The 27,964-nt window shown below is 39.3% G+C and overlaps 1 protein-coding gene across 1 annotated transcript in view; it reads right to left on the reverse strand.

Annotated features, from left to right (window-relative positions):
* Positions 1-955: 955 nt before the first annotated feature.
* LOC126458901 (WD repeat-containing protein 46) overlaps positions 956-27,964 on the reverse strand; it is a 59,039-nt gene continuing 32,030 nt past the window's right edge. The window contains exons 8-13 of the mRNA XM_050095824.1: positions 17,080-17,236; positions 10,601-10,748; positions 6,798-6,892; positions 2,842-2,937; positions 2,635-2,742; positions 956-1,134 (exon numbers count right to left, since the gene is read on the reverse strand). Of these exons, the coding sequence (XP_049951781.1) occupies positions 1,012-1,134; positions 2,635-2,742; positions 2,842-2,937; positions 6,798-6,892; positions 10,601-10,748; positions 17,080-17,236 (727 nt within the window). The 3' untranslated portion in view covers positions 956-1,011. The remainder of the gene's footprint in view (positions 1,135-2,634; positions 2,743-2,841; positions 2,938-6,797; positions 6,893-10,600; positions 10,749-17,079; positions 17,237-27,964) is intronic.

The raw sequence follows: 27,964 nt of genomic DNA on the forward strand, positions 1-27,964 counted from the left end.
TGAGTACACGAAGTGATAGGTAAACATGACATTCTGAGACATCAGGGGCTCACCAATTTAGTATTGGTGGGACATGTGAGTGGGGGAGGGGGGTAAAAATTGTAAAGCAAGACCAAGACATTAATACAGTAAAACAGTAAACAGATTCAGGAGGGTGTAAGTCATGGTAGTTATTTAGAGATGAAGAGGCTTGCACAGGATAGAGTAGCACTGAAGACCACAACAACTCATCTCCCTATTATGAAATAAAGTCTCATAATCTACTTTTCTTACTTCCTGCTGGATGAATTTTTCCAGCACTGTATAGAGTTTTACTCAGCATATTTTTAGTCTACGGTCATTTCAAATTCTAATGAACTTTCGAACAGTCATAGCCTATAGAATTTTTTTATTGTTTTATACAATACAGTATATTTAATTTTTTTGTCCCATTTGATCCCGATAAAGTCTGTAGTAGATAGTGAAATGAACATTGCCAAAAACAAAGTAATTAAAAATGAATCCACAATAAAATGAGGTTAGAACAAAACTGCAAGGACAGATCTAACACATACATGAATCAAATGTGGCAAAAATGTTATGTTTCAGTACCTGAGGCAATTTTAATGTTTAAACAAGAAATTCAGATACAAAATTAACAGGGAAAGGAGATATTTTAGGATCAGAAGACAGTTCTGTCCTGTCCTTTACTGTCCTAAATCACCGTATCTCCCTTGTTCCAACATCCTCAAATCATTTCCACTCTTTCACATAAAGATGGAACCTTTATCTCTAACAGCTAACTTACTTTTTATTATCTTTGCTTCTTGCTTTGTAAATATATTTGTTTTTATGTTGGCAACTATTCCATACTCTAACTTTGGAATGATATTTGCTAATGTCTGCTTTCTTTGCATAGAAGTTTAAAGGGCAGCAGCTTCCATGTTAACAGGCAGAAATTATAAGCAATTATGCATATTTATAAACATATATTTATTTTGAATGTACAATATCACAGTTATTACAATGAAGTCATTGTTTTGTCTTTGGTTTGAACCTGTCTAAGACACTACTTTTCATTTTGATCTTCCCAGAATCTTGCTCCTGTGGTACAACTCCATCATTTGTAACAGACTTTATGGTTGAAATAAACTCCTGTAAAGAAAATTGAAAGGTTAATCATAACAATACTGTTTATTAAATTGTTGCTTTCATGGTAAATATGAATTTAATTTGTTCAGTTTTAACACATGCAAGTCTGGTTTTATAACACACAGGTTTATTGAGAGCAATTTTATAAAGGAGTTTTTACTAGAAAACAATTTGTTTCTCAAAATGAAGATGTGATATATCCTCCACAATATTACTGACTGACTGAATGAATGAGAGTTATAATGTAGGGAAGTAGTCTTAAATAGATCCCTGCCATAAATGGTATTGTGAAACTGCACAAAACATAGACTTCCCTACTAATTAACCAACTGCTACCGTATATTAATCTTCGGTAAAATATTCAGATTATACAGGGTGTTACAAAAAGGTATGGCCAAACTTTCAGTAAACATTCCTCACACACAAATAAACAAAAGATGTTATGTGGACATGTGTCCGGAAACGCTTAATTTCCATGTTAGAGCTCACTTTAGTTTTGCCAGTATATACTGTACTTCCTCGATTCACTGCCAGTTGGACCAATTGAAGGAAGGTAATGTTGACTTCGGTGCTTGTGTTGACATGCAACTCATTGCTCTACAGTACTAGCATCAAGCACATCAGTACGTAGCATCAACAGGTTAGTGTTCAACACGAACGTGGTTTTGCAGTCAGTGCAATGTTTACAAATGCGGAGTTGGCAGAGGCCCATTTGATGTATGGATTAGCACGGGGCAATAGCCGTGGCGCAGTACGTTTGTATCGAGACAGATTTCCAGAATGAAGGTGTCCCGACAGGAAGACATTCAAAGCAATTGATCGGCTTCTTAGGGAGCACGGAACATTCCAGCCTATGACTCGCGACTGGGGAAGACCTAGAACGACGAGGAAACCTGCAATGGAGGAGGCAATTCTTCGCAACCCCGGTACCAAATGTAGAGACTCTTCGTGCTCATATTGTGGACGGCTGTGATACAACACGCCATTCTCCAGGGCTGCATCAGCGCATCAGGGATACCATGCGACAGAGGGTGGATGCATGTATCCTTACTAACGGAGGACATTTTGAACATTTCCTGTAACAAAGTGTTTGAAGTCACGCTGGTACTTCTGTTGCTGTGTGTTTCCATTCCATGATTAATGTGATTTGAAGGGAAGTAATAAAATGAGCTCTAACATGGAAAGTAAGCGTTTCCGGACACACGTCCACATAACATATTTTCTTTCTTTGTGTTTGAGGAATGTTTCCTGAAAGTTTGGCCACACCTTTTTGTAACACCCTGTAGAAGATAATTTTGTATTCTAATGTGATTTCACACTGTCAGTGTAATCTTCGTTTCAATATTAAAGAATGATGATGTCGGAGGACAAAATCAGTGACTGACAAATTGGCTACCTTGCCAATATTTCACATACTAGAAAACACTGTGCATAAGTTAATAATGTGACTGAAAATAAATTACAAAGCTATCTTCAAAACACTAACATAAAAATATATAATACCTTTTTGGCTTGTTCCTGGAGGATTTTCTTTGTCTGCATTGCTTTAACAGTACCTTTCCTTCTACCACCTTTGCGATGCTGATAATCTATCTTAGGTGGCTTAATATACTGCAAAACAGAGCATAACATTAAGTAGACACGTCTATAACAAGAATAATATACCAGTAGATTCAATCAGGAGACTGTCACTAAGCTTGAAATACTTACCAGGAGTTTCTTCTTTGCTTCTACCTTGTCTTTCAGAGTTGGCACGTCAACTTCTGCAATCACTGATGGGTCTAGCGTTATCAACTCAGGCTGAATCTGTAACAGACGTAACACTAAAAATTACCAGCCTTAAGTCTCAACAAATGTATCTCATATTAATTTTCAATAAGAAGACAGGCAAGCATAGAGGGACATATAATAGTATTGTTTCAGACTAGAATCCTGTAATATGCTTAAAACAGGAAAATAAGATGAAGGGGGAAGTTTTGTACATAATTGACAAATAGATTACTTAATATAATGAAAATAATAAAATACACACTTTAAAATACAAATTTATTAATGTTTCACTTGTTCCAGTAGCTAATGAAATAATTTTATCAAATTTTACAATGACAAATCACTACTCATCTCACAGAGGCCTCACAGAGTTATAGATAGGCACAATGAAAAAGAATACTGGAAATATTTAAGCTTTTAGATGACGTCCTTCCTCAGAAATAGAACATTCACAAATTCACATGACAAAACACACACACACACACACACACACACACACACACACACAAGCGCGCGCACGTGGCTACTGTCTCCGGGCAAAGGAGGGATAGCAGGGTAGGGGTGCTAGTAGATGCTAGTGCTACCCATGGGAGAGTGCACAGTCATGGCGACATGATAGGGCTGCTAGGTGCAGATTAGGAGGCTTCCTTGGGGTAGAAGATGAGTGAGAAAGGGGGAGAGGGAAGAGATGGCTGTGAAGTAGCAAAGAGGAAAGGACCTGTATGTGCATTGGCAGCAGAGAAGGCTTACTTGTACTCTAGTGCAAACAGGGAAGGGGATAGGCAGGTAGAGGACAGGAGCCAGCAAAGGTTGAAGAGTGCTATGGGGACAAAGGATATGTTACAGGCAGAGTTCCCATCTGTGCAGTTCAGGAAAGCTTGTGTTGGTGGGAAGAATCCAGATGGCACAGGCTGTATAGCACTCATTAAAGTGAAGCACACCATGCTGGGCAACATATTCATGTTCAGAAACTGGGAGGTCCAGCAACCTCTTGGCTGTAGTGAAAGTAGCCATGTGATATATTAGGTTGGTGCATAATTTCATAGTGTTTTTCCATTGAAAGTAGCCTTGTACTCTATTAGGTTGGTTCATAGTGTTTTTCGTAAGATTCATAAACACAAATTGTACACAGAACAGAGATTTTAGTCATCAATAACATATTCTCCTTCTCTATTCACAAAAGATCTGCCAATGTTGGGGTAACTTTTCAGTTCCACAACTGTAGAAATCACATGTTTTTGAGGTGAAGAACTTGTCACGCTATGTTCAGAGCACATTTCCATCAGGAAAGGAAGTTCCTTGTAGGCTGTTCGATAGCAGAAAAGGTGAAAATCTGAGAGAGGAAGATCAGGTGAATAAGGTGGGTGCAGAATGACCACCCAACTCCCGTACAATGTCTTTGTCAGTCTAGCAGAACGCGGGAGGGCGTTATCGTGGATTAGCATCACTTCATGCAGTCTTCCTGATCATTGTTCTTGGATTGCACCTTCAAGAAAACTCATTTGTTGACAATAAATGTCAGCAATGATGGTTACACCTTGGAGAAGCAATCTGTAGTACATCACACTGCTGCTACTCCATCAAGTGCATAACATTATATTTTGTAGATATGGCCAGGTCTTTGTACCGGGAGTTGCTGCTTTGTCTGAGCTCAATCAGCCCTTTATTTACCTTATGTTAGCATAAAGACACCATTTCTCATCACACGATACATAGGAATGGTTGGTGGTGTTCATGAGCCAATTGAAGATAAGCAAGCAGAGATGCACACATGGCCACCCACTGATTTTTTTTATTTTTGCTTAGAGATGCGTTACCAATACACCCTATTTTTGAAGGTTTCCCATTGCACGCAAATGTTACATGATGGTGGAATGATCACAATTCATCACATTTGCCTGTTCTCAACAACAATGATGTGGATCATTGTGGATTACTGTGTTTAAACAACCTTCATTAGACCCTGAATGTTTTCCTGAACTTGAAGAGTCAATAATGACAAAATGTTCACCCTTAAAACAAGAACACCATTTTCCTGCCGTGCTCTGTCCAAAGGCATTATCCCCATACATGACAGAGATATTTCTGACTTTTCTCCACTACTATCACCCTCTACTCAACTCAAATAGAAGAATATGTTGGAAATGTTCCCATTTCTTCACTTGGGACACCATTTTCTAGTGCCCATAGCTCCATTCACTATCTCCAAATGACAATATATAAGCTCAAATAGCAACAGTGAACTACAAATAAAAAATGACAATTGATAAATAAACCCACAGCAAGCACAATACCAACAAGGAAAACAAAAACACTACGAACTTATGCAGCAAACTAATACAGTATAAACTTTAGCTGCACCTACTGTGCCACATTCTTTGTGGGCATGACTAGCAATCAGCTGTTTGCCTGGATAAATGGCCACTGCCAACTATGGCCAAGAGACAGCTGGACCACCAAGTTGTTGAACGTGCCACCCAACATGGTGTGTTTCAAAAGAATGACCACTTCACAGCCAGTGCCACCTAGATTCTTCCCACCAACACCAATTTTTCTGAATTGTGCAAATGGGAACTCTCCTGTAGTGCCCTTGGCCTCAACCTTCACAACACTCTGCCCTCCACCTGATTATTCTCTTCCCTGCTCCCAATACAGTGCTTTCTATTCTGGCAATGCATCAACAATTCCTTTTCTCTACTTCTGTCCCCTCCCCCTCCTGCCCAGCACAACCTCCTGATGCTGCACCCAGCAGCCCTACCCAACCACATCATGTCCCTGCACACTCCCACAAGCAGTTCTAGCACCCTCTCCCACCCCTATCCTGTTAAGACTCCCCCTCCCCACTGCATGCCTCCTCCCAAATCCCCCACCCCACTAGATTGCTGCTCACATCAGACAAAGTCGCACTCGGGCCTTAGTGCCCAAGTAGCCATGTCAGTTATTGTTACTGTGTGAAGATATGAGAGTTCTACATCTGAGAAAGTACTTTGTTCAAAAGCATAAATATTTCTAATATTCTTTTTTTGTTGTGCCTGTCGGCAACTCAACGCCTCCTTTGTGTGGTGAGTAGCAACCTATCCTTTTCATACTGTTCTTACAGCTTTAGTTAAAGTTTTTGAAGCTGTAATTCTGCTCTGAATATGCAATGAGCAAGTACTTTTTGTGTTTTTAAGTGATGTGTAGCTCCCAGGCGATGGAATAACAAACTATGGAAGTACACAATAATGTAGTCTACCTATGGACTGTTTTCAAAGGTTCCTTGTGGCTGTCAACATAAAATTTTGAATCTGATTCACCAATATTGTAATAATTTATTGATTGCTACAGCAAGATCAGAGCTATGAATTAGCTTGTATCAACTGCTTCGTTACACAAAAAAACAAAACAGATTTTTGCTTTGGGTTGTTTATTTTATTTTGATTATAGCTGACTTTTACTTGTAACCATTCAGTTATGAGTGATGAATGCGAAAGATTACTTACATCTCCAAATATTACACATCACTGTATACACAATGATATTGCACTGTAAGAAACAGAAAATGAACTAACTGTAAGCCTTCTCAGAAACTTTGGTAAAATCTTTGTTAAGCACTGTTTCAGTACACCCAAATTCATGATGAAGAAAATCTCACAAACAGTAAAGCTTATATAGGGCTTACTGATGACTTTAAGATGCATAACTGGAGAAGCTGAATGACACTGGGACCATTCACAAATGTCTTCCTCAGTATAGTTCCACTTGAGGAATAAAATGATGACTAACATACAAGAGCTTTCAGAGCCTACTTAGAAAGGTATAATGTGGATATCTGTACAGGCAGTGGCACTTCAAGCTCAGCAATAGCGGTATTCTTGAGAAGATCATGAAAAATGTTGAATGGATATTATCAATACCTTCTCTAACAATGCCTTCACTTCTGCTTCTCGTCTCTGAGATTTGCTCTGGAATGGATTGCTCTCAAGTGCATCAAAATTTGGTTCTCCACTTCCTGAAACAAGAAAAAAAGCACACTTTATCACATGACACTGTGTAAATGACGGTTTCCCATTCTTCCCTGAGAATAGAATAGGAATAATTTATCTGAAACATAAGTAACGCTTAATAAATATCTCCTAACAGAGAATTAATACAGACAAAGCATAAAAGTTAAGTTAGACTCTCGAAGCTGCTTCTCGTTTTTCAATTTTCCCTTCATAAATATTCTCTAATGGCAGCTACCTGAAAATGAATTAACTGGCCACATCACCTCTTCTGTAGGAAAATTTTAAAGAATCCGTATGTAATTCGTATGATACATTTAGTTTCATACTCAGTAACTCCTGCAGCCTCTGAATGCACTTTTCTACTGCATAGATTTTTGAGGTGGTAACTCAGATGATACACATTGCACAGAAGAAAACATAATAGTGACTTTCAGTTTTTAAACTGTATTTATTTTTCAAGCAGCACAGTACTGAGAATCACGAAACATTTCCAAAACTACAGCCTATTGTAGCCTCGGTGACTATGTGTTAACTGTGTCATCAGATCGTTTTGGCTAAGAAACAGTGTTGAAGTTAGCATAAACTCTTCACCTTTGGTTTAATGACACATTCATCAAGTCTTCAGCATTAAAGACAATCCTTGGTCACTTCTACTTAAAATATATGACACTCACAACGAGAAAAATAGTTTGTAATATATAAATTCAAACAATAATTTTAATATAGATTAGATACACAACAACGAGAATCTAAATGTCACTTCAAAGCAGATAATATTAACTTAAAAATCAAAGCATGTCACTTGACAGAACAGGTCTTTATGTTCATCTTGAAATCACACAGCCACTGTCACTGCTATGAAGATTTGGATGGAAAACATCAGTGGGAGAGGAACGGAGTTTCAGCACAGCTGACATGGCAACAACTGGCCTGACTGAAGGACTCACACTGTCATCTGTCTGAAGTGATTAAGCGAAACAATAAAAAACCTAATGCATACCAGTCAGACAGCAGCTGAAAAGAACGTGCTTTTGTTTTCTAAATTGGGAAAAAGTCCAGTTAATCATCTTGTTCATAAAGCATCTAATTTATTCAGAGTTTATTGTTGAAGGCTACAGTTGGGTTTTGCTTTCGAGTGTAAAGACAAAAAAGTTTTGTGGGTATCTAACATACTAATAAGCTACCTTCAGCTGCCTATGCAAGGAACTCATTTTCTTAAATTCACTATGCAACACTGGAATATTTGACCTTGCATCTTATTGATAGTCATACTGTACATTCATCTTATCAGAAACTGAAGCCTTTTAAAGCTGAACAGTAAATTAGTTGAAATGAGTGGAATTCATGGTGAGAATGATGACTAGCTATTTTCTTTTCCTGTTAATATTTCTCCTTCTATGATGTTCTTAAAAGGTTATTTATATTTTTTTGGAAAAAATATCAGAAACATTAAGTGCATGCAGGAATTCTGTAGGAATGTCTATGCTTTTGTATAGGTTCACCATCGTATCACTGATTCATTTGTTGAACTGTCATTTTTTGTAGCTGAAATTGCTTGCTCATACAACCATTCTTTGTTTGCATATATTGTCTCTACAAACAGACACACCTTCTCAGTAAGTTGTGCCTCTATCTTTACTATGTCACATAACTCATCAGTTAAGACGATTTTGCCGGAGTGAGAATCAATATGATATGTGCTGTTTCTAAATCGTAATTATGGAGACAAACTGCAATCTTACATTTATTTCCTTGAAAAGTACACTGACGTGAAAGCAACAATGCTCTAGTGATCACCATGATGTGATGATGACCACTTCTAACACTTTGTGACAAAGCAAGCTGGGATATTTTTGCTTCCCCTCTTGTTTTACCATCTGCCTCCTTAAAATTCATTTTTTCACTTTTAACTAATTACCATTAACATACGTGAGTATAATCTGCATTTTCATAAAAGAAAGAATATAACACCAGATCAAATTTTGTGCTTAGGTTTATGTATGTAATTTTGACTATTCCTAGTTAGTATCTTTTGTTATAGGGTGAAATTAGTAATTGTTTTGTAACTTAAATTCTATTGTTGACTTATAAACAAATATAAATTCTGCACTAATTGTAAACATTTGGAAGACAAAACACTGGCATTCTTTAAGTACTTATTTGGCTCTATTTGAAAACATGTTAGCAAAGCCAGCCCTTAATTCCAAAGTAATTACCAGTTCTGTCAAAAGTATTGTTTGCATAACTAAATCTGTTAATTTCATGATCTAAACAAATAATACAGCTTAACCGTTGTAGTAGAAGAAATTGCTAAAAAGACGGAATTTTTCGACGTATTCAGTTAATTTAATGAGTTAAGTTGTAATTGTAATTTCTGTAAATTAAACATCAAACAATGTGTAGTTTATTGTGATGTTATATAAGGGCCCAATTTTTGGTCCCGAGACAGTCAGTCCATGGCCGAGTTTCAGACGAGGAACCCATATTGGTTAGATGAACAACAATGCATCCACTTAACTGTGAAATAAGTGTAATAGGCCATGTGCTGAAACAATGACAGAGTATGTTCAATATGTACCGTATTATGCGGCAAGAACTACGGGGTTAGGTTTTTACTGCTTGTAGTGGTTCAACAGTAAACTACCGGAGTAGCGTGTTGGTGTTTGCCTCAAACTATTAATGAGGCTCATCGAAAGTTAAACAGTAGTGCACTGGCCATATAACTGTGTATTATTTGCGGGTTGTGAACAGTGAAAGTAAAGAACTGTGAAACACAAATGTGCACCTGTCGGCTACATCATTTAAAGTAGCCAGTGTTGAACTTCTACCCCCTGTTTTTCAGCCAGTGTAGCAATGCAGTAACACCAAGGTCAATCAACGAAGAAATAAAGCAGGTGAACGTCACAACTTGTACCTCCACAACCACAACAGCTATTATAGCACAACTACTACAGCACACAATGGTGCCACCAAACGTAACACCCGATTCAAAAAGAAGCGGTTGGTGGTGGGTTGTTTTGGAGGTATCATCAACTTCACCCGCAAACACTAAGTTTTATATGTATTTTAGGAGTAAAGGAGACTACTCACTAAACAGTAAAGGCGTTCAGTCACTGACAGAGACTTTCATTCTTTTTTATGTGCCTGTAGATGAGTTCATGCCTTTCCTATTCACCAAGCGGTCTACTCTATATCCGAATTATTTACATCCTACCAGAACTTCGCTTACAATATTTATGAATTATAAAAAGGTGCTGATTTTTCCGGAGGTGAGTGTGTCCCTTTGTGGTTAGATGTGATCACAGTGATCATTATAAATCTTAAACTGACTCCCCCTCCACCATTTGGCATGAAACTCACAAATAATATACAGAATGTAATCTGTACAAAGATGGTTGTTTAGCGTAATAAAAGGCTGAAATTTCTGACTTAAGTGTGATAGTACTAGAGCGGACTTACTTTATATGTAAAACTTGAGAGTTTAAAATATGCACTTAGGATTAACAAATGAAATGAGATTTGAACCATCTAAACACTTTATTTGAATGTGTGTGACAATGTTGAAGTGAATTAAATTGACAAGTCATGGATAAAAAAAGGTGTACACCCACAATATGGACGGAAAATAGCACTTAAAATATTGCAAAAAATGTTATTGACAACATATAGGTATTCAACTTGTCTGCTACAAAACTGAAGGCTTTTGTACTTACCTGGTACAAGAAGGCTGCTGAAGCCACCTGCTGTTGCTACACCGAGAACATCCTCATATGGACAAAACTGTAAGTTTCCTATAGTTTTACCAACTTGATGACGGATGTACGGTTTTTCAGCTGTCGATCTGATGCAGTCCCTGTATACCTGTATCAATGATTCAAATGTAGCTAAATGCTTTGCATGTTCTAACTAAATTATAAGGGGACATCAAAAACACCATCAAAAAAGTTCATCACTTAAAGGTACCCATTCGTCCTCTACTGCATTCCTTTCCTGTGTTCTAGTCAACTGTTGCCAAATGCGCTTTCTGAAATTCTCAACAAACTCTGGTTTGTTCAACTTATCCAGGTCTCATTTCCTTAATTGCCTACCTTTTTCTAATTTCATAAGTTTTAATCTACAGTTCATAACCAACAAATTGTGAACAGAGTCCACATTAGCCCCTGGAAATGTCTTACAATTTAAATCTGGTTCGTAAATGTCTGTCTAACCATTATATAATCAATCTGAAATCTTCTAGAGTCTCTTGTCCTCTTCCACATATAAAACCTTCTTTTATGATTCTTACACCAACTGTTGGGATTATTTAATTAAGCTCTGTGCAAAATTCTACAGGGCCGCTTCCTTTTTCATTCCTTTACTCCAGTCCTTATTCATCTGTTAGTTTTTCTTCTCTTCCTTTTCCTATTATCAAATTCCAGTCCCCCATAACAATCAAATTTTCATCTCCTTTAAACATCCGAGTAATTTCTTTCACCTCATTATACATTTCTTTAATCTCTTCATTATCTGTGGTGCTAGTTGGCATAAAAGCTCATACTGCAGCAGTACTTGTGGGCTTTGTGTCTATCGTGGCTAGCTTACCCGTATTCCTGTCTTCTTCTTCATGTCCAATCCACTCCTGCATTACCCTTATTTGACTTTGTATTTATGGCAAAAATACTCAGATCATAAATTATTTCCAACCTATTTGAATGTTTAACGTTGAGCATCCTTTATTGTCTACATCAATACTCTGCAAGCAACCTGACAGTGTACGGTGGAGAGTACTTCTGGCACCACTAACTGATCCATCTTCCCTCATCTGCTCGTGAGTGGAGCATGGGAAGAATGAATGTCAGTACATTTCTGTACTAGTTCTAATTTCTCAAATTTTCTTGCTGCAGTCATTTTGCAAGCTGTGGGAGGAAGTAATATGTTCTTCACATCTTCACAGAAAGTATTCTCTTGGAATTTCAACAGGAGACCTCTCCGTGATGCACAACGCCTCTCTTGTAGTGTCTGCCACTGGAGTTTGTTGAGCAAGTCTGTAACACTATTGCAATAACCGAACGACTCAATGATGAAATGTGTCGCTCTGCAATGACTCTTCTTTCTTATTCCTTACTGTCAGTCCTATCTGGTAAGGGTCTCAGACTGATGAACAATCAGTTAAACAAGCTCCTTGTAAGCCAGTCCTTTGTGGATGAGTTACATTTCCTTAAGATACTTCCTACTAATCTGTCTGGCATCTGCTTTTCCTACTATTTGTTTTATGTGGTCATGGCACTCAAGGTTGCTCTGGGCAGTTTTTCCTAGATATTTTAGAGTAGACACTATTTCCAGCTATTTGTAATCAATAGTGTAGTTGTACAGTAGTGGATTTCTTTTCCTATGGATGTGCAATATGTTACATTTATTGACATTCAGGGTCAACTGCCAGGGCCTGCATCATTCATCAATCCTCTGTAGATCATTCTGCAACTCCATACTGCCTTCTGGCATTGCTACTTTCTTACAAACAACAGTGTCATCTGCAAACTGTCTTAAAGAGCTTATGATGCTTTCTACTAGATCATTTACAGATACAGTAAACAGTAATAGTCCTATGACCCTTCTTTGGGCTACTCCAGAAATTACCTTTACCTCTGTCGATTCTGCTCTGTTAAGAGCGATGTGTTGAGTTCTATCTACTAGGAAGTCTTGAATTCTGTTGCACATTTGATTCAATACTCGGTAAATAATTTTTTCACTAAATAGCAGTGCAGGATGGGGTCAAATGCCTTTTTGAAGTCAAGGACATGGCATCAACTTGAGTCCTGTTGTCTTCAGCACTATGAATTTCATGGAGAAACAGAGCGAGCTCAGTTTCACAGTTTAATGCCCCATCAATATCAAGGTTATTACAGACAGATAAGGATGGGGAAGAAAATTGGCTGTGTCCTTTCAAAGGAAACATCCAGGCATTAGCCTAAAGCTATTTAGGGAAACCATGGAATACCTAAATCTTGATGGCCAGATGCAAGTTTGAACAAGTTTCACAGGACCTCTGTTATGGCAGAATTCATGTCGATTTTTATACAGGAGATTTTTAGTCTCCAAAAAAGTCATAACTTTTTAGCATAAAACAGTAGCCATAATTCTACAACAGACTGTCAATGGTGTAGGCCTATAATTATGAGCATCTGTCCAATGGCGATTTTTCCAGTCACTAGGTACCCTTTGCTGCTCCAGCAAACTAAAATAAACTGCTGCTAAAAGGAAGCAACTTCTTTGGCAAAATCTTTGTCGAATGTTACCTGTATCTCATTAGGCTCTGATGACTTTCCACTGCTACGCAACTGTAGTTCTTTCTCTATCCTGCGACTGGTTCTCTCAATATCTACCATTTCAACATTCATATGATGATTGAAAGGAGGGCAGTATTATCATCTGCTACAGTGAAACAATTTCAGATGACTGGCTTTTGGTGTAGCAGTCTTCTCTCTGTTAGCTTTCATTTCAGTGCCAGTATGGTCAATGAGTGACTGAATGGACATTTCGAACTGCCTACTGAATTTATGTAAAACTCACACTTCTTACAGTGCTTAGTCAGATTAGTGGACAAAATTTTACTTTTGCTGCAAATGAAACCTTGATTCGTTTAAATTGAATGGGTAAGTCATTTGAGATCATTGGTATACGGGGTGTGAGACACACCTCTCCAACTGCTGGATCTGTGATATAGCAGCTTCAATAGCACTATTTCGCATAGTTTTGGACAATTCACATTCCATAGTAGTATTCTAACCATAACTGATAGACTTAAATATAACTTTCCCAATATATAGGCTTCCTGTTTAAACAAACTGCGAGGAAGAAAACGAAACTGCACATTTTCACAGCACAGCATAGCATTTTCTTTCTGGAAGTCAGTTTTAACAGACAACCTGTATACGGTTGTTAAAAAATATATAGCCTATGTTGATGTGAATGTTTATTAGACAATATTATGAAAAGAATGAGATGCTACTCACCATACAGCAGAGACATCAAGTCGCAGACATCTTTTAGTTATGCCTGTTTGTGACTCAGCATCTCTCCTCATGGTGAGTAGCAATCTATCATTTTCATAATATTATCATTATTCCACAGTATTAGTAGTCTTTTTATTGTGCCTGTCTGCAAGTCAGCATTTCCACTATATGGTGAGTAATAATCTATCCTTTTCATAATATTGTAATTATTCCATCCTGGATTTTCCATTATTTGAATGTTTATTAGAGTATTGTGTAAAAAGTTAAAGTAAGTCTGACCAACACTTTTTCAAGATTTTTGGAAACAACATTTCTCCATTTATATATTAGCACAAATATATATTTTCTGTTTCCTAAGGTAACTGTTAAAACACAGGTACTACTGTTTGTTGGTGTGTGTGGTGTGCACAGTAGCATGGAGTTGTCCACCAGGAAAACATAGTTCAACACTGAGGAATGTAGCATGAATTGAATTTTAGAAAAAGAACAAAATGAATCTCATCTAAGGAAGTTTAAAAGTTAAATCCTGATTTGGGGTCAGATAATGAAAGTATCATCATTATATCGCCACCAAACAAAAGGCTGATCGTTCCCTGACCCCTCTCTAGAGGATCTGTTGACAGAAGAGGAAGCCATTTTGGATGTTCATGCCTATCCCAGATGCTATCTATTAAGTACAATACTTCTTTATATTTTAGTAATAGTTTCATTCTGGTAAACACATTTCACTGCAGTTCAATATATGAAGTTATTGGTGAACTCAAAAACCACTCTCAAACTAAAGTTACAGGAGAGCAATGAGCCACTGAGATATCTTGGTTGTACACTGTATTAATAAAAGATAAAGTAGTCATCAATCCACAGATTGGTTTGATCATCATTGTGTTATTTAGGCACAGTGATATTGGTGATAGATTACAAGTGCTTTCCTCTAACAGCTGAGGCTTTTTATACAGTAAACAGACCTCCTGAATGACTCAGCCACATTTAGTGAAAGAAGACAAACTTTCAAACAAAAGCTGCTTAGCTTGAAGGGGGACATTTTTTTTTTAGGTGGAAGGGCAGAGAAGAGATGATAGTCAACCTCATTATTTTAAATGGAATGGCAGGTTACATTATTCACCTTTTAATGTGAATATAATAGAAAGAAACATTCCACATGGGAAAAAAATATTAAAAAAAGCTGTGACTTACCAAATGAGAAAGCGCTGGTAGATAGACACAATAAAAAACACAAACAATTTTCAAGCTTTTGCAACCCACGGTTGCTTCATCAGTAAAGAGGGTAGGAGAGGGAAAGACAAAAGGATGTGGGTTTTAAGGGGGAGGTTAAGGAGTCAAGGAGTCATTCCAATCCCGGGAGCGGAAAGACTTACCCTAGGGGGAAAAAGGGACAGGTATACATCCGCGCGCGCGCGCACACGCACGCGCACGCACGCGCACGCACGCGCACGCACGCACGCACACACACACACACACACACACACACACACACACACACACACACACACACACACACACACACACACACGTATCCATCCGCACATATAGAGACCTTTTAATATGTTTGAAGACAAGTACAGTGAATTAGGTTGTACAGTAATTATCTTATATCAGATTATGGTGGTGACCTTTTACAAGGGCATTCGCGAACACACACAATGAGTTAGGATGAAATGTACAGCAAGCAATTTAATGACAGAAGATAACATGGTTAAATGTGTGTTCAAAATGGTGATTATTAACAGTTATACATGCTGCGAAACATTGTACGTGGGCAATACTGCATATTGACAATCAGCCGAGCTGACAGTAAAACAAGCTCATGTAATACATTCTTTCATGTCTTCACTACAGGTTAGTATTTCATTGGAAACTTGTTGATTCAATATACCCCACATGTAAAAATCCAGAGGTGTTAGGTCTCACAAACATGCAGGTCATTTTGTGTTGCCAGACCGATCAATCTAATGATCTTCAAACCTGTTGTTCAAAACCTCTGTAATCCTCTGTGCATAATATGCAGGACATCCATTGTGTTGGTACCACATGACTTGTGGTATGCCAAGTGGGTGTCTTTCAGTAACAGCGACAGTACCGCTGTTAAGAAGTCCCATCAATAAAACAGGGACCAATAATTTGAATATTTAGAAGATTGCACCACACATTGACTGACCAATGTCTTTGTTTGTTCACTTCTATCAGTAACTGTGGGTATTCAAATGACTGGTAGTGCATATTGTGAAGATTGATGTGCCAATGGTTTGTAAACGAGGCTCTATCCGTAAATAACATCTTGGTCAAGAACATGTAATATGTTTACAGCTTCTGTAGTCCCCATTTGGAAAATTTGATCCTTTATCAAAAGTCATCACCTTGGTGCTCCTGACAAAGTGATACGTAGCATGGATGAAATCTGCTGGAATGTAGTATTTACAGAATACTTTGTTGACTGATTCCACCCTTGTGTTCAAGCTGTTCTGTACTAACATGTAGACTGTGTGCTACAGCTGCTAAAACATCAACTGCAAGTCACTTGATGATTGCTGATTTCAGCCATTTAGGTTTTTTTTAATTATTGACATTTTCTGTTAACTAGATTGTTTGTATTATGTTTGCAAAGGTAGATCACAGAGGTGTCACATGATAAGGATATCTCTCAGCAGAAAATTGCACAGCTGCATTCATATTTTAATATCTGCCTTAAATAAAATATGTACCAACTTTCTCAGCTTTGGCAAAGAACACTGCAAAGATATGATAATTTTATGAAGACTTCTTCCACTTGCTATGACAGCAAACCACAGCCTAATGGCCCTTGTGCAACAGATAAACAAAAGAGCTCTACAATGAGTGGAAGGTTGTTTACATTTGATGTAATCTGTACAATCATCATACTCCATGATTAATGGACACCCCATGCTTAACCAATTCTCACAGAACCTAATGGATCGAACATGTCTTCAAACATATTATTAAAAGGTAAATAATATAACATACCAGTACATTAAAAGTAAAGAAGTTGACTATCATATCTCCTCTACCCTTCTATGTATTAAAAAATATGACCACCACACTATGCCCCCACAACCTAAGCAGCTTTGACTTGAAAGATTTTCTTCTATCAGTAAAAGGGGCAGAGGTATTCAGGTGGCCTGTCTTAAATGCCTTAACCTGTAGTGAAAAAAATAATTACTAACCTCAACTACACTGCCCATGCCCACAGCAAGCAGTCCAGGCTGGCTGAATGAAAGCTGTGTTGCTGGAGAACGGAGGTTATAGTGCTGTAATGGTCCTTCAAGCATGCGCATATCCCACAGTTTTAAGCTCCGGTCCACAGAACTGGTTGCCATGTACCTACAAAAACATCAAGAAATGTGCACATTACAAAATAAACAATGGCAGACTTTACACATTCTCTGCATGATTTTACAGATTCTTAGAGCAATGTGCTTAATTCTTTTTGTACAATAGAACAGGATAGATAAAAATCTGCTCACCAAGCAGCTGCAGGAGGAAACGCACATAAAAGTTACTGAAATGTGCAATCTTTTGGAGCCAGCGGGGCAAGAAAGAGTGACGGAGGAATGGAACTGGTTAGTCTCCCATGAACTGAGTTTCTGAGTGATCTCTCTGTAGCTCTCCATTTCATAAACATTTTCCAAAAGGATGGAGCTCCACCCCACTGGCACCATCATGTCTGGGGGTTTCTTTCTTGGTGACAGATAAGTCACATGAAAAATCAAGACTTGGCTTTGCACTTCTGAAGAAGCCCTTGTAGTGCTTCGAGAATATCTGTGTAAATCCTAGAACCACTCGGCCTTCTTCTGTCTCGAACACATGATATTTTAGATGTGAGAGTGGGATGCTAGAATCCTACCTACTGCGTGTCACATGTTTATGTGTGCAGGTGTGAAATCAGTCGCTAGCAGAAGGTAGACGTGGCGGACAAACAGCACCGACAAGTACTTGTTGGGTGATCCATGCAAGTTCTAGTGAAAGTATACTGAAGAACCGTGGAGCTTCTAGGTTATTCTGTGCTAATCATATCAGTGACCATTGTTATAAATAACAAGAACAATTGAGATTCTGAAGTCTGGGAAAAAAAAACCTCTTATCTTGGGCTTGCTAGAGGTAAGACGTATTTTACGATTTGTTGTAAGAGTTGTTACGCCAACTTTTTGCTAAATGTACTTAAATCTGTTTCTAATGTGAGACGATACAAGCAACTTACAAGAGGTCTAATGTTTATGTGCGAAGTGTGAAATTTGTTCTTTATGAAGCTCAAATATACCTATAGTTACTGAAAAGTATTCTTCGAGTACCTAATTATTTTACAAGTAGAGAGAGAGTCTTTAAGGTTCCTGTGACTAGTATCATTCTTCAGAGAAGTAGTTTATAGAGATTCCAGAAGCCGGCTACCCAGAGAAGAAGATCGGCTGTGTACAGCAAGTAAGTCGACTCATATAAGAGAAGTGGGAAGTTTGCACATACACTTCACACACTCTTAGTCACCAAATCATTAGACCATGTGACTTTTTCATGTGGGGCTATGTTAAGCAGACTGTTTACGTGCCACCTCTACAACAACTGTGGCTGTCCGTAGAACTGTGTCACTGCTGCACTGAACTCCATAACATAACACATGCTTCTTCTTGTGTGGGAAGAGTTTGGTTACCACTTACATATTTGCCACGTAACAAAGGGGGGACACACATTGAACATTTATAACCTGCATTAAAAAACCTCACACCTTTCACTGGTAAGTAGACTGTTCATGTACAACTTATACTTCATAAAATACAAATCAATTAATTAATTGGTTCCATCTTTCTGAATAACTCTGTATGTTGCAGTGCACCAGTTTGAATGCACACTGTCCTTACTTCCATGCTTAAACAAACTCAAGTAAGCCCTGTTCACGTGAATGATTTTTGTTATCACTTTATGTTAAAACTGCATACTAACATGTGTTTCTTTTTTTGTTTGTTACATGTATTTGAGGAGTTTCTGGAAAGGTGTTGCAGTGGTGTTCCCCCTGTATCAGCATCTTGCAGTGTGGGGCACTTCACCTGATACAGCCAATGGTTGTTATCAGTGAGAACATCACACCACCATTGTTGATATTTTATGAATTTTTTGTAGAATTGTATAACAAAAGCCCCCCCCTCCCCAATGAACCATGGACCTTGCCATTGGTGGGGCAGCTTGCATGCCTCAGCGATACTGATAGCCGTACCGTAGGTGCAACCACAATGTTAAAGCGGACGGCCGAAAGCAAGGAGAAACTACAACCGTAAATTACCTGAGGACATGCAGCTCTACTGTATGGTTAAATGATGATGGCACCCTCTTGGGTAAAATATTCCAGACGTAAAATAGTCCCCCCATTCAGATCTCCAGACGGGGACTACTCAGGAGAATGTCGTTATCAGGAGAAACAAAACTGGCATTCTATGGATCAGAGCGTGGAATGTCAGATCCCTTAATCAGGCAGGTAGGTTAGAAAATTTAGAGAGGGAAATGAATATGTTGAAGTTAGATATAGTGGGAATTAGTGAAGTTCGGTGGCAAGAGGAAAAAGACTTCTAGTCAGGTGAATATAGGGTTATGAATACAAAATCAAATAGGGGTATTGCAGGGGTAGGCTTAATAATGAATAAAAAAATAGGAGTGCTGGTAAGCTACTACGCATTATTATAGCCAACATAGACACGAAGCCCATGCCTACCACAGTAGTACAAGTTTATAAGCTAACTAGCTCCGCATATGATGAAGAGAGTGAAGAAATGTATGATGAGATAAAAGAAATTATTCAGATACTGAAGGGAGACAAAAATTTAATAGTCATGAGAGACTGGAATTCGATAGTAGGAAAAGGAAGAGAAGGAAAAGTAGTACGTGAATATGGAATGGGGGTAAAGGTATGAAAGAGGAAGCCATCTGGTAGAATTTTGCACAGAGCATAAATTAATCATAGCTAACACTTGGTTCAGGAATCATGAAAGAATGTTGTACACATAGAAGAACCCTGGAGATACTAAAAGGTATCAGATAGATTATATAATGGTAAGACAGAGCTTTAGGAACCAGGTTTTAAATTGTAAGACATTTCCAGGGGCAGATGTGGACTCTGACAAAAATCTATTGGTTATGAACTGTAGATTAAAACTGAAGAAACTGCAAAAAGGTGGGAAATCAAGGAGATGGGACCTTGATAAACTGACTAAACCAGAGGTTGTAGAGAGTTTGAGGGAGAGCATAATGGAACAATTGACAGGAATGGGGGAAAGAAATACAGTAGACGATCAAATAGGTAAAAAGACGAGAGCTAGTAGAAATCCTTGGGTAGCAGAAGAAATATTGAATTTAATTGATGAAAGGAGAAAATATAAAAATGCAGTAAATGAAGCAGGCAAAAAGGAATACAAACGTCTCAAAAATGAGATCGACAGGAAGTGCAAAATGGCTAAGCAGGGATGGCTATAGGACAAATGTAAGGATGTAGAGGCTTATCTCACTAGGGGTAAGATAGATACTGCCTACAGGAAAATTAGAGACCTTCGGAGAAAAGAGAACCACTTGTATGAATATCAAGAGCTCAGATGGAAACCCAGTTCTAAGCAAAGAAGGGAAAGCAGAAATGTGGAAGGAGTATATAAAGGGTCTATACAATTGCAATGTACTTGAGGACAATATTATGGAAATGGAAGAGGATGTAGATGAAGATGAAATGGGAGATACAATACTGCGCGAAGAGTTTGATAGAGCACTGAAAGACCTGAGTCGAAACAAGGCCTCGCGAGTACACAACATTCCATTAGAACTACTGATGGCCTTGGGATAGTCAGTCATGACAAAACTCTACCATCAGGTGAGCAAGATATATGAGACCGGCGAAATACCCTCAGAATTCAAGAAGAATATAATAATTCCAATTCCAAAGAAGGCAGGTGTTGACAGATGTGAAAATTACTGAACTATAGTTTAATAAGTCACAGCTGCAAAATACTAACGCGAATTCTTTACAGACGAATGGAAAACTTGGTAGAAGCTGACCTCGGGGAAGATCAGTTTGAATTCCATAGAAATGTTGGAACACGTGAGGCAATACTGATCTTACGCCTTATCTTAGAAGAAAGATTAAGGAAAGGCAAACCTACGTTTCTAGCATTTGTAGACTTAGAGAAAGCTTTTGACAATGTTGACTGGAATACTCTCATTCGAATTTTAAAGGTGGTAGGGATAAAATACAGGGAGTGAAAGGCTATTTACAATTTGTACAGAAACCAGATGGCAGTTATAAGAGTCGAGGGGCATGAAAGGGAAGCAGTGGTGGGGAAGGGAGTGAGACAGGGCTGTAGCCTCTCCCCGATGTTATTCAATCTGTATATTGAGCAAGCAGTAAAGGAAACAAAACAAAAATTCAGAGTAGGTATTAAAATCCATGGAGAAGAAATAAAAACTTCGAGGTTCGCCGATGACATTGTAGTTCTGTCAGAGACAACAAAGGACTTGGAAGAGCAGTTGAGCAGAATGGACAGTGTCTTGAAAGGAGGATATAAGATGAACATCAACAAAAGCAAAATGAGGATAATGGAATGTAGTCGAATTAAGTCAGGTGATCCTGAGGGGATTAGATTAGGAAATGAGACATTTAAAGTAGTAAAGGAGTTTTGCTATTTGGGGAGCATAACAAGTGATGATGGTCAGAATAGAGAGGATGTAAAATGTAGACTGGCAATGGCAAGGAAAGCGTTTCTGAAGAAGAGGAATTTGTTAACATCAAGTATAGATTTAAGTGTCAAAGTCGTTTCTGAAAGTATTTGTATGGAGTGTAGCCATGTATGGAAGTGAAACATGGATGATAAATAGTTTGGACAAGAAGAGAATAGAAGCTTTCAAAATGTGGTGCTACAGAAGAATGCTGAAGATTAGATGGGTAGATCACGTAACTAATGAGGAGGTATTGAATAGAATAGGGGAAAAGAGGAGTTTGTGGCACAACTTGACAAGAAGAAGGGACCGGTTGGTAGGGCATGTTCTGAGGCATCAAGGGATCACAAATTTAGCATTGGAGGGCAGCGTGGAGGGTAAAAATCGTAGAGGGAGACCAAGAGATGAATACACGAAGCAGATTCAGAAGGATGTAGGTTGCAGTAGGTACTGGGAGATGAAGAAGCTTGCACAGGATAGAGTAGCATGGTAAGCTGCATCAAACCAGTCTCAGGACTGAAGACCAAAACAACAACTTACACATCTGAGATATTTTAAGAACTGATGGATTCATTACTGCAGACTATTGTATAAATTTTCAAAAAAACTTATGACACTGGACTGAATTAACTGGATTTTATTAGAACTAACAGTTTCAGCCATCGGCCATCATCTGGTGTGAAAATCACTTACAGCATTTCATTTGTCATGAATACTGAAACAAAAAGCTTTCAGTTTTTTAATCCACATGAAACATACAATAAAAAACTCATTCTTAGTATTTACAACTGCAGCAATCGTCCTTTTCATATGACATAACAACAACAAATACATATTGTATAAACACTGCACTGTACATTTAATTTCTTTCACTTATACAATTTTATGCAATGCATCAAAGAGGATTACGATTGTTGATCATATATGCCCATTACATATGTTTTTGATCATATTTTGGGTGTTTTAATTTTTCCTCGATTCTGTATTTTCCTCAAGTTTGCATAGCATGAAAACGTAAAACAGGCATCTCATTGTAAGGTGTTAAACTGCTGTTTCATCATGTTACAGTGACTAAATATTTAAAGATAAATGGTGTTTGAACACTGATGGTTAATCGTTATGCTGCAGCACAGTTAAACAATATCACTGACAGCCAGAATTCTGCTAACTCAATGCTGCTTGTTTCACGTTACATTATACAGCAATGCAATATAAGCCACAATTTGAACCTCTCCTATAGGTCAGAAAAGTGCTCCTAGAAAGTTTAATTGACTCAACCTGGAGTAAAATTACCAATTAAATTTATCCCCAAGCAAGGATAAAAACTTTGAGCGAGGCTTTGTCCCACTCTCATACAGCCAGTCAAGATCGTGTGCAGAGGAGTATATTACAAAAGATGACAGCTTCTTACGTCGTAATCCAGCATTTAAAAGGGTAAGGTACCTCAGTGTAACATAAATAACAAGGGTTCCTTGGGATAGTTACTTCTAAATCTGTCGATGACTCCCCATCCAATATAAAATCTTGCAACCTCCCTTGCAAGATACCCTCCATCTAGTTGCAACTTTTGTTTGACACCACACATGATAGTTATTCTGAAAGGGATAGTTGTTACTCGCCATATAGCGGAGGTGCTGAGTCGCAGATAAGCACAATAAGAAGACTGTCACAAAATAAGCTTTTAGCCAACAAGGCCTTTGTCAAACACACACACACACACACACACACACACACACACACTCGCAACTCACACACACTTCAGCACAGTCTCTGGCAGCTGAAGCCAGACTACGAGCAGCAGCAGCGCATCATGGGGAGAGGCAACTGGGTGCGGGTACAAAGGAGGCTGAGGTGTGAAGGGGAAGGAGTACCAGGGTAGGTGTGAGGTACGCTGAAGTGCTGCTGGGGAGCATGCAGGGATGCGGTGGACAGAGGGTAGGGTAGCTAGGTCCAGTCAGAAGGTTATCTGGAGGGTGTGGGAGGGAGGGGCGGGGTAGCGGAAAAGGAGAGAAGTAAAAAAACTAGGTGCGTTGGTGGAATGGAGGGCTGTGTAGGGCTCAAATGGGAACAGGAAAGGGGCTAGATGAGTGAGGACAATGACTGATGAAGGTTGAGATCAGAATGTTTGTGGGAACATAGGACATATTGCAGGGAGAGTTCCCACCTGCACCACTCAGAAAAGCTAGTGCTGGTCTGAAGGATCCATATGGCACAGGTTGTGAAGCAATTACAGAAATGAAGAACATCATGTTGGGCGGCATGCTCAGCAATAGGGTGGGTACAGTTATTTCTTGGCCACAGTTTGTTGGTGGCCAGTCATGTGGACAGACAGCTTGTTGGTTACCATACCCATGCAGAATGCAGCACAGTGGTTGCAGCTTAGCTTGTAGATCACTTAACTGGTTTCACAGGCAGCCCTGCCTTTGATGGGACAGGTGATGTTTGTGACTGAACTGGAGTAGATGGTGGTGGGAAGCATATGGAGTAGGTGTTGCATCTAGGTCTATTAAGGAATATGAGCCATGAATCGAGGGATTGGGAGCAGGGATTGTGTAGCGATGGATGAAGATATTGTGTAGGTTCAGTGGTTGGCAGAATACGACTGTGAGGAGAACATACACAATATCCTCATCCATCCCCACACAATCCTTGCCCCCAACCCCTTGCCTCATGGCTCATATCCCTACCTGTGAAACCAGCCATGTAATCTACAAGCTAAGCTGCAACCACGGTGCTGTGTTCCACATGGGCATGACAGGAAACAAGCTGTCTGTCCGTATGAATGGCCACCAACAAACTGTGGCCAAGGAACAACTGGACCACCCTGTTGCTGAGTACACCACCCAATACAATGTTCATCATCTCAATGACTGCTTCACAGCCTGTGCTATATGGATCCACCCCACCAATTCTGAATTGCACAGGTGGAAACTCTCCCTGCAATATATATCCTATTTTCCCACAACCCTCCTGGCCTCAACCTTCATTAGTCATTGTCCTCACCCATCTAGCCCCTGCCCTGTTCCCATTCGAGCACTACACAGCCCTCTATTTCCTGCATGCTCCCCAGCAGCACTTTACTGTCCCTCCTCACCCTTGTCCCAGTATCCTTTCCCCTATCCACCCCAGCCTCCTCATTACCCTTACCTAGTTGCCTCTCCCACCATGTGCTGCAGCTGCGGCTCATAGTCTGGCTTCAGATGCCAGAGACTGTGCTCATGTGAGTGTGAGTTGCATATGTGAGTGTGTGTGTGTGGTCTATTTTTGACAAAGGCCTTGTTGGCTGAAAGCTTATTTTGTGACATTCTTTTTGTTGTGCCTATCTGCGACACAGTGTCTCTGCTATATGGTGAGTAGATACTATCGTTTTCATAATATTGTTACATTCCATTCTGGATTTTCCATTGTTACGTATGATGGTTAACAAGTTTTGGTGTGGTACTGACTCAAATGCTTTTTGGAATTCAAGAAATACAACACCCACCTGTCTTCCCTGATCCATAGCTTTCAGGACGTGATGTTAGAAAAGCACAAGTTGGATTTCACAAGATTGATGTTTTTGGAGTCCATGTTGGTTGACATGGATGACATAATTCTGTTCTGGATACCACATTATGTTTGAGCTCAGAATATGTTCTAGGATTCTACAACAGACAGATGTCAATGGGATTGGACAGTAGTTTTGTGGGTCATTTTGCTACCCTTCTTGTAGACGAGTATGACCTGCGCTTTCTTTGAACCACTGGGCACAGTATTTGTTTGATGCATGTATGCTATATAATGGTTAAAGAAAGGGCCTCACTCAGCTGCAAATTCTGTATAGAATTTGAAAGGGCTTCCATCAGGTGCATGGCTTTTCTAAAGTGTTGCGATTTCAGTGTTGCTCAACACCACTGACACTAATGTCCACATCACTCATCTTTGCAGTGCTGTGGATATAGACTCAGGCAGTATCCATGGATCTTCCACATGGGTCTTGACATTATCTGTGCTGCCACTGACAGTATTAATATATGAGCAAAACATCTTTGGGATATGAGAGGTGTCTTAGCGATAAGATTCTGCTGCTATGATAATCAGCAAAGGCTTCATGTATTGCCCTTTGGACAGCCAAACAAGTTTCATTCAGCAAATCTCTATCTACAGCCTTATGCTTAGCTTTACATCTCTTGTGCAATGATCTCTGTTTATTTACAAAGACTATTTACCATGGACAGTTCCTTCTGTCCTACAAGGTCTATCCAGGAAACTGTTGGAAGATAAAAGTCTCTGCGGTTTTCCCCGAAATTTTTGATTAAATTTCAGGATGAGCTTGGTGGTCAACAGATGGATCCAATTGTAAGTTAATGCCTAGCCTTGATACCAAGTCTTGTGAAATCTCAGCTGCACCTTTAATTTCTGTCTCAATCAGTTCCTTGTCAACTGTGAGACAGATAACCTCCACTACCTGACTAGCTTTTCCTTTCCACTTAGATTTAACTGGGATCTAAAAAACTCTCACTGCTGTTGATTGCAGGTTTTTCTTTACCTAATATTATGTGAGTTCTGCTGATTTGTTATGTGTTCTCCAAATCCTGGCACACTGACGTGAATGATTTGGTAGTTGATCACTAGGGTTTTAATAGTCTCATCTCTGTCAGGTCATTTCTTTGGGTCTTACACTCCTACTTCTTGCACAGCCACCATTATGTGACCTGCTTGGAGTCACGCATCTTAAAAACATTTGTGCGCTCCCCAGACACACAGTAGATATCTCGATAGAAACCTCTGACCTGCAAAACACCCCTGAGCCATTTAAGATGGAATTTCATTTTCAACCCAATCACAAATGTCCTTATTCCAAGTAGTCACTGCCTAGCTTGTCACAGAACCTCTAAAATGAGTAGTTGAAGCCTTTCTCCTAACTCACAACCATGGGGCTAAAATCAGTTTTAGGGACAATGCTACAGACTGTGAGCTTGTTGAAATTATGGTCATCTCAACATCCTCTGTCAATTGCTGGAATGATCAAAGTATGAAACTGTAGCAACAACAGGCATTATTTGTTCCAGCATGTACCACAATCTGCAGCTCATTGCACCCCTTTCTCTCAGTAACTGGCAGAGCACTGGTAAGTTCACTTAAGTCCATGAGGTGATCCTTCTTATCCTCCACTGTCACTACCCTATGGGGTAACATTATTTTCCATCTGATTAAATTGCTTCTGATTAACACACCACCATACTTTTACTCTTGTTTCCACCTGACACAAAACATGGCAGCTTCCTGACAGATAAAGTATTCTCACTTGCTCAATGTCAGTTGCAGTGGAAGACATCACTTCAGTTTTATGGGAAAGGAAGATTGGTGATGTGCTTTGAGTTTTCCCTGATCCGTACTTCCCCTATAACGGGAGCCTAGAATTATCACCAACATTCAACTCAAAGTGAAGTATATGATCATTTGATAGCAACTGACTCACACTGGGCTCAAGAATAGCATTCACAGTGGGGCTGTAATGTGGTTGGAGGGAATTGACACCATGAATCCTGCAGGGCTGTCCTTAAGCCCATAAGAGTAAAAGGTCATGGAGATCTCTTCTGAACAGCACATCGCAAGGCACCCCGGTATGTACAAGGCAAAGTTTTTAAACTCAGAAGAGTGTTCATAGAGCCACTCTGTAGCAATTCTGGACATGTGGGGAGTCGCATTGTCGTGCTGGAATTTCCCACGTATGTCGGAATGCACAATGGACATGAATGGATGCAAGTGATCACACAGGATGATTACGTATGTGTCACACGTCCGAGTTGTATCTAGACATATCAGGGGTCCCACATCACTCCAACTGCAAACACCCCACACCATTACAGAGCCTCCACCAGCTTGAACAGTCCCCTGCTGACATGCTACGTCCACGGATTCATGAGATTGTCTCCATACCTGTACAGGTCCAGCCGCTCAATGTAATTTGAAATAAAACTTGTTTCACCAGGCAACATATTTCCAGTCATCAACAGTCCATTGTCGGTGTTGATGGCCTAGGCAGGGTGTAAAGCTTAGTGTCGTGCAGTCATCAAGGATACAAGAGTGGGCCTACGGCTCCAAAAGCCCATATAGATAATGCTTCATTGCATGGTTCACATGCTGACACTTGCAGATGGCCCTATGTTGAAACCTGCAGTAATTTGCAGAAGGGCTGCACTTCTGTCACACTGAACTATTCTCTTCAGTCATCATTGGTTCTGCTCTTGCAGGATCTTTTTTCAGCTGCAGCAATATTGGAGATTGGATGTTTTACAAGATTCCTGATATTCATGGCACACTCGTGAAATAGTCGTACGGGAAAATCCCCACTTCATCACTAGCTCAGAGATGCTGTGTCCCATC

This window comes from Schistocerca serialis, chromosome 1 (assembly GCF_023864345.2).
Source record: "Schistocerca serialis cubense isolate TAMUIC-IGC-003099 chromosome 1, iqSchSeri2.2, whole genome shotgun sequence".
NCBI classification, from domain to species: domain Eukaryota; kingdom Metazoa; phylum Arthropoda; class Insecta; order Orthoptera; family Acrididae; genus Schistocerca; species Schistocerca serialis.